Raw genomic sequence first — 16463 nt, 5'->3', positions numbered from 1 at the left:
TCCTGCCTCTTACTTGGAGCCCCAGTTTAAATTCCCAGCCCGCCCAAGTACATTAATTGTGAACCGAGGGCTGGAATGGCGTTCACTCAGTCTTGTGAGACCATTGGAGGAGACGCCTGATAAAGAGAGGCTGCAAACCTAGTCCACACAAGCCATACAGTTTGACTAGAAACGTTACACCACAGATTTTTTATTCATTTCATTGGTGTGTCAGGATACTTGCTATCACAGCCATTTCAGCACTTAAACCCTAGAACTGCGGACCGTCTCCCAGGGAGACAGCATGCTGCTTCATGAAGTGTGATCGTCTCTCTGAGAGGCGATCTCCGAATTTAAATTTATGCGCCCATCCCGCGTCCAGGTGCGACACACGTAAAAATATCCCGATAGCTGGTTGTCTCCTCAGGGTAAATCTTCGTAAAATGGTTTAGATTAACGTGAATTCAGAGAAAAGACTTGGATCACACATGACATATATATCTCCGGATGAACGTCTCCATCCTATAGCATATTTAAAAAAATCACCGCTGGTCTCATGGTAAATTGCATGAACAACAACTTTAAAAATAAGTCAACATACATCTAATATCTACAAATCACATACTCACTCATTTAAAAATAAATCATAAGAAGAAATTTATTAAGCTAATTGAATATGAAAGAAAAGAGAACATAGAATATGCTGATATTCTTCCAATTATATCATAAAATCATTTATCAGATACATGTATCAGCGCTGGCTTACAAAAGGAAATTGGACTTCATTCCTGACATGAGCTAACATTTTATTACATTTCATCTGGTATGAAAAACATTCAATTAATCAATTACATTATTAAATTATTAAATTGAAAGAGAGTTTATAATTCTTATCTCCGACTATCATAACACTCAATTCGTTTCCAAACATTTTCTTTAAAATCTTGCAATCTGCATTACTTTTGTATTGGTCGCTTGTATATAGATGATTTTGTTGAATGATGTGTTAAGGTTACTACCCCTATTGCCTTCCAGTCTTTTTCTTTTTTTTTTTTTTTTTTAAGAATTTGTAATTGCTCAATTTTTCTTCTCAGAAAATGATTTCAGTATATTTTTCTCTTCTTTAAGCTCTGTTTGTGATGAGCTCTGACGTGTTGTTTTACTTCATATCGGTCCAACTCGTGAACGTATTTGAATCAAATTTTCGAATTTCACGCCGCAATTACACTCTTCAATTACAAATAACAAGTATTGCACCATATTTTCTCTTTTACCAAAGGTAATATCTCCGTAATTTCGACTATCGTGGCAATTATTCTCCTCTTCCGTCACAGCTGAATTGATATATGTCTGGTCTCTATCTCTTCAATTTTGTAAGTGTGTGAATAATAATATCTTATATTTTACTTGTTTTTCGAAACAATTAATTTGATACTGTTCTGTTTGTCACAGGTGAACAATATAGTGGAAGTGGAAAGTGTTTTTGAAGACTTTATTTGTAAAGTATGATATAATATTTTATTTGTAATGACCTAACCTGTACTGTGTAATATTTGTAACGTATGTATTTGTAAATAGTAGATTTCCATTCTGTACTTACTGGAAGTATCTGGCTAACTAATTATTCTGGAAATGGAAGATTCGTGAACCTGTGTATTCGAGAATGTTAGTTAAAGTTTGCGACGGGAGTAGGAATTGTGATTGGTGAACCTAGGAGGGGATGGGCGGACTCATGCATTCTGGTTGACTACTCCGAGGTCAGGGTTTTCTATATATAGTGAGCGAGGCAGTGTTCGTGATAATTCGGTCTTGTCTTGGCCTGATCTGCCTTTAGTCTGTGTTGGTCTGCGTCATGTGCGACGCCTCGCTTCCGGGATGGCACACCTTCGGGTAAGCACTCTTACTTTCCGTTCCGGTTAAAATTTCCGTAATGTTCGGTTGCTATTTCGTGTAGGAGTCTGCCCTACCCTAACCTAGATTCGCCAAATTAATTTACGACGCCTTAGCTTTTCTGTTGGGGTTCCCTGTTTGTTTTCGAGGCATTCCCATTTCTTATTTCACTAAATATGTAGATTGTAATTTAATACATTTACCTTGGGGTTTGCCTCTGGTAGTTCAGTGTCACTTGATGTACGAGTTTAGGAGAGTACATTTACTTCACTGTAAATTGTAATTGCTTTTACGTTGCTTTTGACCTACTAAATTGCATTGTACAACTGCTTTGGTAACTAGATGTATAGTGATTTGAAATTTTGAATTTACAGAGAAGCATTATCAAAGAACCTCTAAGTTATGTATATCACAGAGCTTATAGTTTCGTATGTTGCAACTTTGGTGGATTTCGTTTCGGAATGTATTTGTAAAATTTTCACTTGTAAATAATATTTTTCAAATTTAAGGATCACGGCGAATTACTTCGGAATCTGCAACCTAAGCCATATCCATGCCCTCAGTAGGTCGTAGTTCCTTCCATTTTCCTGGTTCATTGTCCACTAGTTGGCCCTACTGATATTTCCTATTGTGTTGTTGTTGGCAGAGATCCGCGTAGGCCACCTGATGTTTCTCTGAGTGTATAGTGTTTTCTGATAGTGTGTAGTTGCTCTTACTTCCCTCCTTTATTGTGTTTAGTACTTGTTTTGTGCAACCGCCGTAGTAAAGGTTACAATGTTCTCTCCTCACAGCCTTTTAAAATCGTATGTTCCAACTTGGTCATGGCCTCCTATAAACTTCTAACTTAAGATTCTTTTCATACAATTCCAGCCTGTGTGGTCCATACCTCTACTTGACGCCATTTTGAAACACATCAGAAAATGCACCGGGCACATTTTCTTCCCCTAGTTGGATTAAATATATTGCCCGCAACATGGGTACTCTTTGCTTACTTCAGTTCTAAGTGTGACTTTGCATTTTCTGTTCATTTTAATCTGATTTCTCTGAGTATCGAGTTCTAATTCCTCTATGGAACGCTATCAGTTTATTTCTCCATCTTTAACGTCATATATATATATATATATATTCACTCTGGACCTTCATTTCTTTGATCATCAGCTGACTTAAGATTGCATATGTGTTCAGTTCATGCTTTGGCCATCTCCAACTCATTATTCACGTCGTAGTTCTTGTCTTCTTGGAAATATAATTTCATTTAGGTGCGTTATGTATATTCCTGTATGTACCATTCCTACTCGCTACTTCATATGGGTTTTTTCCAAATACTCTTTTAATTATAAATGGTCCATCGTATAAGTGTGTGAATTTAGCGCATATCTTCGCTGACGTGTTTGAGATCAGTGCTTTCTTGATTAACACCAAGTCATTCTCCTTGAATGGTGCACGGAATCTTTTTCACTCTTTTTAATCTTTTCTCAGATTGTTGTTTTAATCTTTCTTTAACCATCCTAACCATGTCCTGAGCATCTGGTTTTATTTGTAATGACAGGTTAATTATTTTGTCCCATGGTCTCTGCGGATATTTATTATTATGTATCGCATTGGGAATTTGTCTGGTTGACTCGTTCACGGTGTTATTAAGTCTTTCTTCGAATATCTCAAGTACATCAATCCATCTCCAGTGACATTGGCTACAATAAATTAGGCAGAAATTAGCTATTTCTCTCATGTACGTTTCTACTGGATTTGTTGATGGGTGCCTCACCGAATATAATACTGTATATGCCTTATGCCCATATTTCTCATCTGATCTCGAATTGACTATAGGTGGGCGGGCCGGCGTAAGGTTGCACATGACAGCTGCGCACAATATTGGTCACACTGCAATGGCACACGAAGCGATGTTGCCGCCGTAACAACAGCTGATTGCACGACACATGGGTTTTTAAAAACAAGAGAGAAATGTTTTTATTGTCATCGCGATGATACACAATACAAATGAAATCTGCCGACAAAAATTGAACTTTCAACTCACCGATTATTCATCACACAAAATTATACGAGATAAATATACTACGAAGTTCTTATTATTGCGATGTTAGAAAACACGGAAGAAATCGGCCGACAAGGATCTCACTTCAAATACACCGATAAATGTTAGAATAATATACACCAGTACTAACACAAAATGTTTCAAGTAAAATCTATAAAATTTACAAAAATTCAGAAACCTTATTTTTATACCTGATTCACAAAGCCAGAGGCTCGATACCCTCCAGTTCACTGCCATCACTACTGTCGCCTTCGTTGTCATTGTCATCATCGTCTAGGCAGATCATCAACTCCTGAGAGTCACTGATGATGCCATGTATTGCCATTGCCGAGTTAATGAATGCTGCGACATGGCTAAATTTCTTCCTGCCCAAAGCCACATCCATTCGAGCAATACTCTTCTGGAACAGTCCTTCCTCTTCAGTAACTGTGAAGAACTTGTTATAAGTGCGTAGTAATGTTTTACTTCTCCCCATACCGTACCAACTCAATGAGGTTGAAGTGACAGTGGTACGGCGGCAACCTAATAACCTCGTGCCCTTGTTCCTTTGCTACCTCGTCGACTATTTCTTTTTTTCTTTTTTTTTTTTTTTGCTATTTGCTTTACATCGCACCAACACAGATAGGTTTTATAGCGACAATGGGACAGGAAAGGCCTAGGAATGGGAAGGAAGCAATTGTTGCCTTAATTAAGGTACACCCCCAGCATTTGCCTGGAGTGAAAATAGGAAACCACGGAAAACAATCTTCAGGGCTGCCGACAGTGGAATTTGAACCAACTATCTCCCAGAGGCGAGCTCACAGCTGCACGCCCCTAACCGCACGGCCAACTCGCCCGGTGTTGACTAATTTAGTCATTTTACAAAGGTGAAAAATGATAGTATCCTCCTAATTCAATACAATAAATATTCCGTCATTAGATGGAGTAAACAAGTTCAAACATGTTTCGGCTCGTTTGACCCATCTTCAGTGAAAAATGAGGGGAGATTTGAAATAATTTACATAATATAAGTTGAAAAAATGCTAAAAAACATAATGAAGGAGCAAATGATAAAACAAACAAAAGAGAGCCTAGACGGAAACAAAATTAGTACAAATATACAATATTTACATCAATATGCGGAGCAAAAAACAACTCACTGCGACAAAATTCAGTGAAAAGGTGTTAATTTAAAATAATAATTGAAACTAAAAACTGTGTTAACCTAAAAAAACAAAGGAATGAAAAAACAAATGATGCAGACGGAAATGAACAATAGTAGCACATGGTGAGGTTGTGGACCTCATAGTTTACAAAATATTGTTTAGTAACAATAACAAACAGGTTGAAATCACTGTCGAAAATCATCCTTGTAGAAACCAATCACATTAAATGGGTCAGGAGGGGAGGGGGAGCAAACCTTTTTGAGAAACCAAGCCTGATGTGACGTGCAGGCGAAAAGCCTGTTACAAGGAAAAAACCCCAATGAAATTTAAAGCTTTAGAAACAACAACATTCTCAAAATCTTCTCAATCTAGCGGTCCCTTTCTTGATTATTGTTTCATAATGTTGGCTGGTGTCTTGCCTTATTATAAAAGGTCGGAAGGGCCGCGATATAAAGTTGAGAAGCTGTGTTAGGCAGAAGAAAGATGCATAGTAAACTGTAAGTGATCTAGCGGAAACCGTCAATGAAGCTCTAATCTGTAATGGAAAAATGAGGTTGTTCGAGAAACGTGGGATGATAAGTAAAAAGTGTAGAATGGGTGTGAAGAAAGCTTAAACTTACGGTGTTTAGCAGGTGGTTGTCCTCTCAAATAGCCTGGCCTCTCAAAGTAACGGTCTCGTACGCGTGTTCGAGTCTATTGTTGGTTCGACTGTGTTTGCTAGGATGGAAGGAGCGGAGGGAGAAGGGGTGGTCCAGGGCTGGTGTGAGGAGGGGGGAGTGGTGGTGAGTTGGAGAGATGGAGGTGGGGTTTGTTTGTGTTATGGAAATTCTGACAAATACACTGACTGACAGAGCAAATGCAACACCAAGAAGGAGTAGTTCGAAAGGGATGAAAGTTGGGGAAAAAACAGAGACGGCACGGACGAATAATTGATGTTTATTTCAAACCGATATGCAGGTTACATAATGCGCACGGCATCGACTCAGTAGGATGTAGGACCACCGCGAGCGGCGATGCACGCAGAAACGCGTCGAGTTACAGAGTCAATAAGAGTGTGGATGGTGTCCTGAGGGATGGTTCTCCATTCTCTGTCAACCATTTGCCACAGTTGGTCGTCCGTACGAGGCTGGGGCAGAGTTTGCAAACGGCGTCCAATGAGATCCCACACGTGTTCAATTGGTGAGAGATCCGGTGAGTACGCTGGCCATGGAAGCATCTGTACACCTCGTAGAGCCTGTTGGGAGATGCGAGCAGTGTGTGGGCGGGCATTATCCTGCTGAAACAGAGCATTGGGCAGCCCCTGAAGGTACGGGAGTGCCACCGACCGCAGCACATGCTGCACGTAGCGGTGGGCATTTAACGTGCCTTGAATACGCACTAGAGGTGACGTGGAATCATACGCAGTAGCGCCCCAAACCATGATGCCGCGTTGTCTAGTGGTAGGGCGCTCCACAGTTACTGCCGGATTTGACCTTTCTCCACGCCGACGCCAAACTCGTCTGCGGTGACTATCACTGACAGAACAGAAGCGTGACTCATCGGAGAACACGACGTTCCGCCATTCCCTCATCCAAGTCGCTCTAGCCCAGCACCATGCCAGGCGTGCACGTCTATGCTGTGGAGTCAATGGTAGTCTTCTGAGCGGACGCCGAGAGTGCAGGCCTCCTTCAACCAATCGACGGGAAATTGTTCTGGTCGATATTGGAACAGCCAGGGTGTCTTGCACGTGCTGAAGAATGGCGGTTGACGTGGCGTGCGGGGCTGCCACCGCTTGGCGGCGGATGCGCCGATCCTCGCGTGCTGACGTCACTCGGGCTGCGCCTGGAGCCCTCGCACGTGCCACATGTCCCTGCGCCAACCATCTTCGCTACAGGCGCTGCACCGTGGACACATCCCTATGAGTATTGGCTGCGATTTGACGAAGTGACCAACCTGCCCTTCTCAGCCCGATCACCATACCCCTCGTAAAGTCGTCTGTCTGCTGGAAATGCCTCCGTTGACGGCGGCCTGGCATTCTTAGCTATACACGTGTCCTGTGGCACACGACAACACGTTCTACAATGACTGTCGGCTGAGAAATCATGGTACGAAGTGGGCCATTCGCCAACGCCGTGTCCCATTTATCGTTCGCTACGTGCGCAGCACAGCGGCGCATTTCACATCATGAGCATACCTCAGTGACGTCAGTCTACCCTGCAATTGGCATAAAGTTCTGACCACTCCTTCTTGGTGTTGCATTTGCTCTGTCAGTCAGTGTATATGGAATGAATGTTTCAAGTAGAATGTTCTTTTTCTCGCTGACTTCATTTAAATTGTGAGAGGGGTTCATAAACTGATCTAAATCGATGTGGATGCTCTCGAGAACGTTGAGCAAGGTGCCTTTTTGCTCGTAATGCAAGATCTTGAGGTCTTTATCTATTGAAGTGTATTCGTGGCTGGATGCTTTATGATGTTCACTCATAGCTGAGAAACGATTATATTTGAGAGCGTTGCAATGTTCGGCGTATCTAATGACAAAATTGCGGCCTGTTTGTCCAATATAGCTGGAATTACAGGATTGGCATTTTAATTTGTAAACTCCGGAGTTCAAATATTTGTTGTTAATGTTGTATATTTGTACTAATTTTGTTTCCGTCTAGGCTCTCTTTTGTTTGTTTTATCATTTGCTCCTTCATTATGTTTTTTAGCATCTTTTCAACGTATATTATGTAAATTATTTCAAATCTCCCCTTATTATTCACTGAAGATGGCTCAAATGAGCCGAAACATGTTTGAATTTGTTTACTCCGTCTAATGACGGAATATTTATTGTATTGAATTAGGAGGATACTCTCATTTTTCACCTTTGTAAAGTGAAAACCGTCAATACGGAATGATTCTAATATCTTGTAATAATAATTTAGTCATACACATATGCGCTTGGCTATTTCTTTACTGCAGCCATTCCACTTACAGTTCTTTACGGGCGCTCGAAGAAGGGGTCTTGCCCATTATTACAGAGTGGTAATGTGCATTGTCCATAACAATGACAGAAGGGACTTTGAGCTGTAAAAATCGTACTCGTGTCTTCGTATTGCATCAGCCTGGAAATAATTAATTCCTGTTACAGGAGATAGCTTAATTCGTTTCTTTCCCGGAGTGCTGAGAAACAAGTCCCTACTATCAGCCCCTTTTTTGCTACTGCTATGTACCCCAGTCACTTTTTCCTTCTGTTCTAGGGGGCACACAAATGTCTGAATGACAGTACGTTTTGAAAGTCCTAATGTTAGAGATATGCGATCCACAACATGATCTACAGGAACGGAGAGATGGCTATACAAGCGTACGAATTTCGTCTCCCTCTCGTAAAACTCACGAGTTCTCCGCACTAATTCTAATGCCCGACTATTAACGGACACTCCGCGGCTCAAAGGATTTTCACTTCGCACTTCATGACTATGTTGTCATTTCCGAGATATCGCACTGCATTCGTTAAAATAAAATTTCACTATTATCTCACAATGAAAACAAAACTTTCATAAACGCGCGAATCACACCTGACCACATGCTAGCGTTGACAGATAAAACGGCAACACTTCAATACAGTAGTCAAGCTAGTTATAGATGGCACCACTATACTACCTATATTGCCAACAACAATCAACTGAAAATAGTTTGTATTTATTTTGTAGCTCGCTTAAACCTTATAATACCTTTTAAATGCTCATATTTGTGTAAGCAAATAAAAGATTATGAACACTATACGGAATTAAATACGAATTAACATGAACTTTATCTGACATAAAAAGTAGTGGATTGGTGATTCTGACTGACGGGTGACGTTCATTTCATTTTTGTAGTGGTACCAACATGACTTACAACTGTCAAGTGCAACCTTGCGCCGGCCCACCTATAGATGTAAATTGCGTTCCCCTGTCTGTTAGGATTTTACTGGGCTTTCCCATTTCAGGTAATACTTTACGAGTCAAGCATCGCAGAATCTGTTTCGTATTTGCCTGTTGTATAGGCTGTAGAGAAATATATTTTGAAAAGACATCTATTATTACCAGTATATACTTTCGCCCTTTCTTTGCAGTCGGTAACTTACCAAACATATCGATTGCAAAAATCTCTTTCGATCTCGATGGTAAGATAGCAATGAGCTGGTGGCTATTAACATAGTTATTGTGCTTTACTCGCTGGCATATATCACATGTCTTTACGGTGTTCCTAACCAATTTTCTTAGTCCTGTCCATGTAAGTTTACTCCAGAATAGTACTTATTACTTTATCAATTCCTGCATGATCCGTAATCTTATGCGTTCCCATTGTAGCTCCTGTGGTACTATGATTCTTTTCCTATTTTTGGTGCTGTCAACATATTTAGTTAATCGGCCATCTACCGATTCATATTTGTGCCTTAACAAAGATTCTGTTTCATCTTTTGTTAATTTATCAATAATTGACTTTAAATTTATGTCCGATCTCTGCAGTTTTCCTAAATTCTCTAATGTCCTTAACCTTTTGAACTCCATTGCCCATAGCGTAAGCTTCCTGCTCCACTCCTAATTGATTTCTATACTATGAACAGCTGTAGGAAGTGAACACTGCAAAACTGTCTAACACAAATAAAATTATATTACAGTACGTGAAATATATTTTTTTAAGTTGCGGTGTTGAAGGGTTGTTCCTATGAGATGACTTATATCCACAAATTGTTTCGTTGAATAAGATCGCAGGTAAAGCAGGATCACCAGACTCGGTACTTGATCATACTCCAGTTTAAGCTTTTCGTTTAGCTTCCTGTCATCAAGACACACCCTCAGATTTCTGTTACTTTTCTTTACTATCACTAGTTGATTCAGGTAAGGAGTAGTGGTCTTGGTGATTATCCCATCGGCTAGCATTTCGTCTATAATTTTCTTCACCTCCAGGGAATATTTTTCTGGGATATCATAGATTTTTCCTCTGTAAGGTATCCAGTCGTTAACCAATAACTTGTATTTAAGGTATCTGTCCTGGTTTGTTCTTGAATACCTCTGTGTACTTCTTTAGTATTCCATACAGCTTTCTTTTCTCTACTGACGATATTGCTGCCTCTGAAATACTTTTCCAGATCTCTGGGTTTTCTTCTTCCTCCTCTTCTATGGTTACTATTCTCTCCAGTTTCTTAATCAATTCCATATCAATCTCCTGGTGACTATGAATTTTATCCAGTTCTTGGTTTTCCTTAATAATGACTTTGATTTCTTTTCCTTCAATTTTTATCTGTCAATTCTTATCCATGGTACTATTTAGCTGGATTGTTTCGATTGATCCCATTCTATTGTCTTCTACTATTGGAAAATTAACCTCTTGTTTTTCCATGTCAATAGTCATTCGCGTAGTTAGCATGAAGTCTATCCAAAAATAATATTATATTTTGTTTGTTCATTATGATGAATGGATGTTCAAATTTGTGTCTTCCAATCATTATGCTAAGATATGCTTGCATTTTACACTCTACTGTTCTGTCCGGGATTATCCCTCTTACCTTTCCTCCCGATACAGGTATCGTGGGTAAGTGTATTTTCTTGCTTACTTCTTGGAACAAGGCATGTAACATTACGCTAATACATGCTCCGGAATCTACTAAGTAGTGAATTTTTATCCCAATTATTGTCACTATCATCACCGGTAGACTATATTTATGTTTCCTTAAATCTGTAGTATGATCCTCAATTAGCTCATCCGTTTGAATATCCCAATGGTCAACTTGTGCTATTATCCAACTGAAAATTTTGTTTATTTTCTCTTTTCATTCATTATCTGACGTTTCTTTATTATTCAGTTCGAAATCGGCGGTGTTTTCTCTCAGACGCTTCTGAGTTAACCGTAAATTCTGGGGTGTCTGGGCTCAATCTATTGTCTTCTGCTCTCCTACATTTATAATGTTGCAATTCTAGACTTTCAGCACCCTCAGTATTTCCATTTCCTTGTCTCGAATTGCACTTTCCCATTTTTCCTTATTTCGTGTTGTTTCTTGCAACTCCTGTATGTATTTCCTGTTGTTGTAACTCCTATTCTAATAACTCTGTCTTCGTCTGTCATCATATTGTGCTCCAGTTCGGTAATATTGCCGATTCCTGTTTCCTCTATATCTTGGATTAACTCTGCAGTACGGAACGTATCTGTTATCATGGCCGTATCTTCCGCTCAAGTTTACGTTCCGTTGGCAGTTACATTTATTCTGCTCCTTCTCTCTTCCTCTGCCATAATTCACTGACTTATTCTCAGGCTTCTTATTTTCACGATTATCCACACTCTCTGGGGTGATAGTGTTTACTGCTTCTGCAAGGCTCGCATTTCGTGGATTCCTGTTTGCTGTGCATGTTGACATCATGTCTAGCTGTCTCAAGACATTTTCCATACCTACTGCAGTTTCTATATTTGCGGTCACTAACAATCTCTGCACATCTGGTGGAAATTGCCTTTGAATGGTCTTTTTGGCTTCAAGTTTGCTTGGTGCTGTGTCTAAGTCTGATGATAATGATGATGATGCTGCTTGTTGTTTTAAGGGGCCTAACATCGAAGGTAGCAGGTAGGGACCCTCTTCGGAGGCAGCCCTACCCAGGGAGTGGCGCCCCTGCCTATGTGAGTCCCAGAGCACACTGACCCGGTGTGTAACATCTGCTATGGGTCCCAGCTCAGGGTTACGAGTGAAGACCTCAACGGCATCTACGGCGGAGAAGGTGGACTTCGGTACGGCGGAGATGGTTGAAGGGGCATACCCGTAGCGTCTGTACTCCAGAGGAGCGGCTACGAAAGGCGTCTGTCTCCATGTTATGGGTGGCCTAATTTTGAACCTGGCAGTAGGTATAAAATGCCTTTGGGTGTGGTGAGCCCATCGTAACAATAGCCTATATGGACAAAGCAGATGTGGTGCCTCAGAAAAGGTTAGGGCGTCCCCTGCTAAAAGCGATGTGCAGCTCTTCAGGTGCTGGGGGAACTGTGAAAAATGGACAACCAGCACCAAACTACATCAAAATTGCAACAGTAAATGTACTGACACTGACGGGAAAGACAGAAGAACTGGTTGACTTCATGATAGAGAAAGATATAGCTATACTTGGACTGTGCGAGCCCAAGAAGAGGGGTACAGGGGAGATCCCTCTGAGAGAAGGATACAGGCTGTATTACAGCAGAGGACCTGAAGCAAAAAATGGAGTGGCCATCATACTTAGAAGAGAAATCCAAGAAGATGTGGAATATACAAAGTACATCAGCGATAGGATGATGATGATGAGAGTCCAGTTTGAAAATGACGTGAAAGATCTATTTCAATTGTATGCCCCACAAACTGGTTGCATAGATGAACATCTACAAGACTTCTTAGAGGAAGTGGGAGAGACAGATAGAAGATAAGGAAGTACTATTGATGGGAGATCTAAATGCACAAGTTGGAATGGAAAGACAAGGAAAGGAAGATGTTGTAGGGCCCTTTGGATATGGAAATGTAAAACCAGGAGGAGAGTTGTTGGTGGATTTTTGCATGAGGAATCAAATGATTGTTGGAAACACCTGGTTTAGGAAGAAGAACAGTCAGAAGATTACAAGGTATGGTTGGGAAGACAGACAAACAAAGACCATGATTGATTATATAATCATAGAGAAAGAACACCAGAAGAACCTTGTAGGTGTAACAGCCATGCCTGAAGAAGCCTTTGGTGGAGATCATAGAGTTGTGATAGGAAAATTGAAAGTTGGAAAGATTGAAAAACCCCAATTAAGAAGAGAGAAAAGATTTAAAGTATGGAAGTTGAAGGAGAAAAGCATACAAGAAGAATTTCAAAGGGAAATAATACCCTTGGTACCCAGGACAGAGGTGGGGAATGTTGAAGAGGAATGGAAAAGATTTAAGGAACCACTGGTTGGATGTGCTGAAAAGGTGTGTGGTAGAACATCAGGAAATGTGAAAGACAAGGAAACACACTGGTGGAATGATAGGGTAAAGATTAAAGTGAAGGAAAAATGGCATGGAAAGCATGGAAAACATCTAAGACTGAAGAAAGTAGAAGAAAATATGTGGAGGCAAAGAATTTGGCCAAGAAAGTAGTGGAGGAAGAAAATAGGAAAAGCTGGGCCTTATTCACACAGAAATTGAGAGATGATATGCAGGGCAGCAAGAAATTACTGTATGGTATCTTAAGAAACAAAACGAGAGATCAAGTAAACACCAGATTTGTGAAGGATGAAGGTGGCATAATTTTAACAAAGCCAGAAGAAATAAGAAATAGATGGAAAGAGTATTTTCAGAAGCTGCTGAACATAAGAACGGATGACAGTCATTCAATGGACGACCAGGAAAGGCAATTAGTTGATGAAGAAATGGATAAAGAAATTACAATGAATAAAATTGAAATGGCAGTAAGAAAGATGAAGAATGGAAAAACTGCTGGAATAGATGAAATTTCAGTGCAGATGATAAAGGAAGCTGGAGCTGTAGGCCTGCAGTGGACATATCGGGTTCTCAGGAATGTCTGGGAGAATAAGGAGGTCCCTGAGGATTGGCAAAAAGGAATAATCATCCCAATTTTCAAGAAAGGTGATAAGAAAGTTTTGAAGAACTACAGGGGAATTACTCTAATATCCCATGTTGCTAAGATAATGGAAAGGATACTGGAAAGTAGAATAAGGTTGAGGGTTGAGAATCAGATACAGGAAAATCAGTTTGGTTTCAGAAGTGGAAGGTCAACAATAGAGCCCATTTTCATTATGAGGCAACTAATGGAAAAGCATTGGGAGTACAGGAATGATATGGTGATGACATTCATTGACATTGAAAAGGCATATGACAGTGTCCCCAAGACGAAAGTTTGGGACAGTCTGGTGCAAAAAGGAATTGGACAGGGATTAATAAAAATGATCATGGCATTGTATAAGGAATATTGTAGTTGCGTGCAAACACAAGTTGGTTCAAAATAACTAGTGGGCTGAGACAGGGAAGTGTTCTATCACCAATCCTGTTTACAATAGTAATGGATGACATCATGAGAACAGCAAAAGCAGCATATGGAGGAAGAGAAATGAACATGATGTTATTTGCAGATGATATGGTGATTTGGGGAGAAGACAACAGGAAGGTTCATGAACAGTTGAATGTGGTGAATGGGAAGATCGAAGAATGTGGATTGAAAATAAGTGTAGAAAAGTAGTGGAAACATTTAAATACCTCCGGAGTGAATTAATGGAGAATACTCGACTGGATGCCGAGATTAGTAAAAGGATTCAAGCTGGAAGTTGTTTCTATCATAGTGTAAGAAACATGTTATGGGACAAAGATGTGCCAACGGAAGCAAAGGATACTATGTACAAGATGTATTACGTACCCATAACAACTTATGGAGCAGAAACTTGGACAATGACAAAGAAGGATGAGAGTCGAATACAGGCAGCCAAAATGAAGTTCTTGAGGAGTATGATACAGAAGAGTAGAAGAGACAAAATAAGGAATAAGAACATCCGGGAAGAAATCGGAGTGGAAAAAAATGAATGATAGAATAGAGAAGAGCCGACTAAGATGGTTTGGGCACATAAAGTGAATGAGCAACGAAAGAATGCCAAAAAAGGTGATGGAAATGCAAATCCAAGGAAGGAGAGGCCGTGGACGACCACGATTGAGATGGAAGGATACCATCCAACGGAGCATTATAGAAAGAAACCTGGACTGGGACACAGTGTTGGAGGAGGAGTGGTGGAAAGACCGAAGAAAGTGGAGAGGAACCATATTTGCCCCTACCCGGCTACAGCTGGATAAAGGGAAATAATGATGATGATGATGAACATCGAAGGTCATCGGCCCAGTGTCTAAGTCTTGGAATCGATGAAATTGATAAGCGAAGTAGTCACTAAACCGTGTTTGGCCTGTCGAAGCATATTTCCTCGCATTAATTCCATTCTCAACTGTTGCTCAAATCAAATCAAAATCTCTTTATTTGCAAATGAGGTGTCTACCTCGGTGGCAAATGGTACACTAAAATACATTATTGTCAAGCACTAAATTTTAAATTAACAGGAGACGAATAAAATTTTCCTAGAATACAATATTATACAATTTACGCTAATAATTTTTTCTATTAAACACACACATCATCCTTAATAAATTTATATTGTTTACAAAATTCTACTTATAATATCTTACAAACATAGTCAACTCATATACAGTACGGTATGTGAAATTACTTCTAATAATACTATACAACTGGTATAAGATTAAAATTTACATAGCATTTATTTACATATTTATATTTTACCCATTTTGGAACCTAAGTAGCATAACGACCTGCTGCGTCTTAACCAGAGCCCCTTTTGCCACCACTTTTCAGAGTTCCTGAAGGGCCTTCACAGCTACCGTAGCGGTCCCAGGGCCCTCGAAGTCCCCACTGTACTTCACTCCTACAGGCAGTCCCCTACTTGGGCTGTCCAAACTCCTTAGACCAGGGGATGGAATTAATTTAATCACACACATTTATTATTTACAATATCCTGCACTGGTCGAATGCCCTCTAACATTTAATTTATTATCTCTGTTGTTGTTTATTCTCTTCTTGAATATCTGTACAGATTTTGGAAAAGGATCAAACACTACCCCTGGTAAACTGTTCCACTCCTTCACGCCCTTCCCAATGAAAGAAAATTTACCCCAATCGCTTCTGCTAAAATTCCTTCTAATTTTGTACTTGTGGTCAGTTCTACCAATATAATTATTTTCCAACCGAAGCCTCTCACGGATATCTCCCCATGCTTCTTCTCCTGTGTAGGCTCTATATAATCCTATAAGTCTACTTTTCTCCCTTCTCTTACTTAAAGTTTCCCACCCAAGTTCCTTTAACATTTCTGATACACTACTCTTTCTCCTGAAATCCCCTGTTACAAACCTTGCTGCTTTCCTCTGCACACCATCTAGTTCTTTTATTAGGTATTCTTGGTGAGGATCCCAAACACTGTTTGCATATTCCAATAATGGACGAACCATACTTAAGTAACATTTTTCTTTTAATTCTTTGTTGCATCCTTTAAGTAGCCTCATTATGACATGTAACGATCTGTATGCTTTCCCAACAACGTCATCAACATGACCCTTCCAGTGCAAATTACTTTCAAATCTCACACCTAAGTATTTGCACTTGCCATCTTTTGGGATAACTACCTCATCCAAAGTATATTCAAATTCAGTTTTAAAGCTCCTGTTTGTAAAAGTTGTAACAGTTGATTTGGCTCCATTAATCTTCATATTATTTTCTTCAACCCATTCCTGGATACTGTCAAGATCCCTTTGTAATTCTGAACAATCCTCAATGTTATTTATTTCCCTATAAACAATTATGTCATCTGCATATAATCTTATTTTCGATGTTATATTGTTCCCTAAGTCATTT

The 16463-nt window shown here is 39.9% G+C and overlaps 1 protein-coding gene across 2 annotated transcripts in view; it reads left to right on the top strand.

Annotated features, from left to right (window-relative positions):
• The window catches only part of Elp1 (elongator complex protein 1), a 313623-nt gene that overhangs the window by 128631 nt on the left and 168529 nt on the right, over positions 1-16463 (top strand). Inside the window, exon 9 of one of the 2 annotated variants that reach the window (XM_067136207.2) lies at positions 1432-2253. The exons of the other annotated variant lie outside the window; for it this stretch is intronic. Within the exon in view, the coding sequence (XP_066992308.2) occupies positions 1432-1466 (35 nt within the window). The 3' untranslated portion in view covers positions 1467-2253. Of the gene's footprint in view, positions 1-1431; positions 2254-16463 lie in introns of those variants that run through there. 2 annotated transcript variants of the gene reach the window in all.

The sequence above is a fragment of the Anabrus simplex genome, chromosome 1 (assembly GCF_040414725.1).
Source record: "Anabrus simplex isolate iqAnaSimp1 chromosome 1, ASM4041472v1, whole genome shotgun sequence".
Lineage (NCBI taxonomy): Eukaryota > Metazoa > Arthropoda > Insecta > Orthoptera > Tettigoniidae > Anabrus > Anabrus simplex.
The sequence above is the reverse complement of the archived record's forward strand: the minus strand, read 5'-3'. Positions and strand labels throughout refer to the sequence as shown.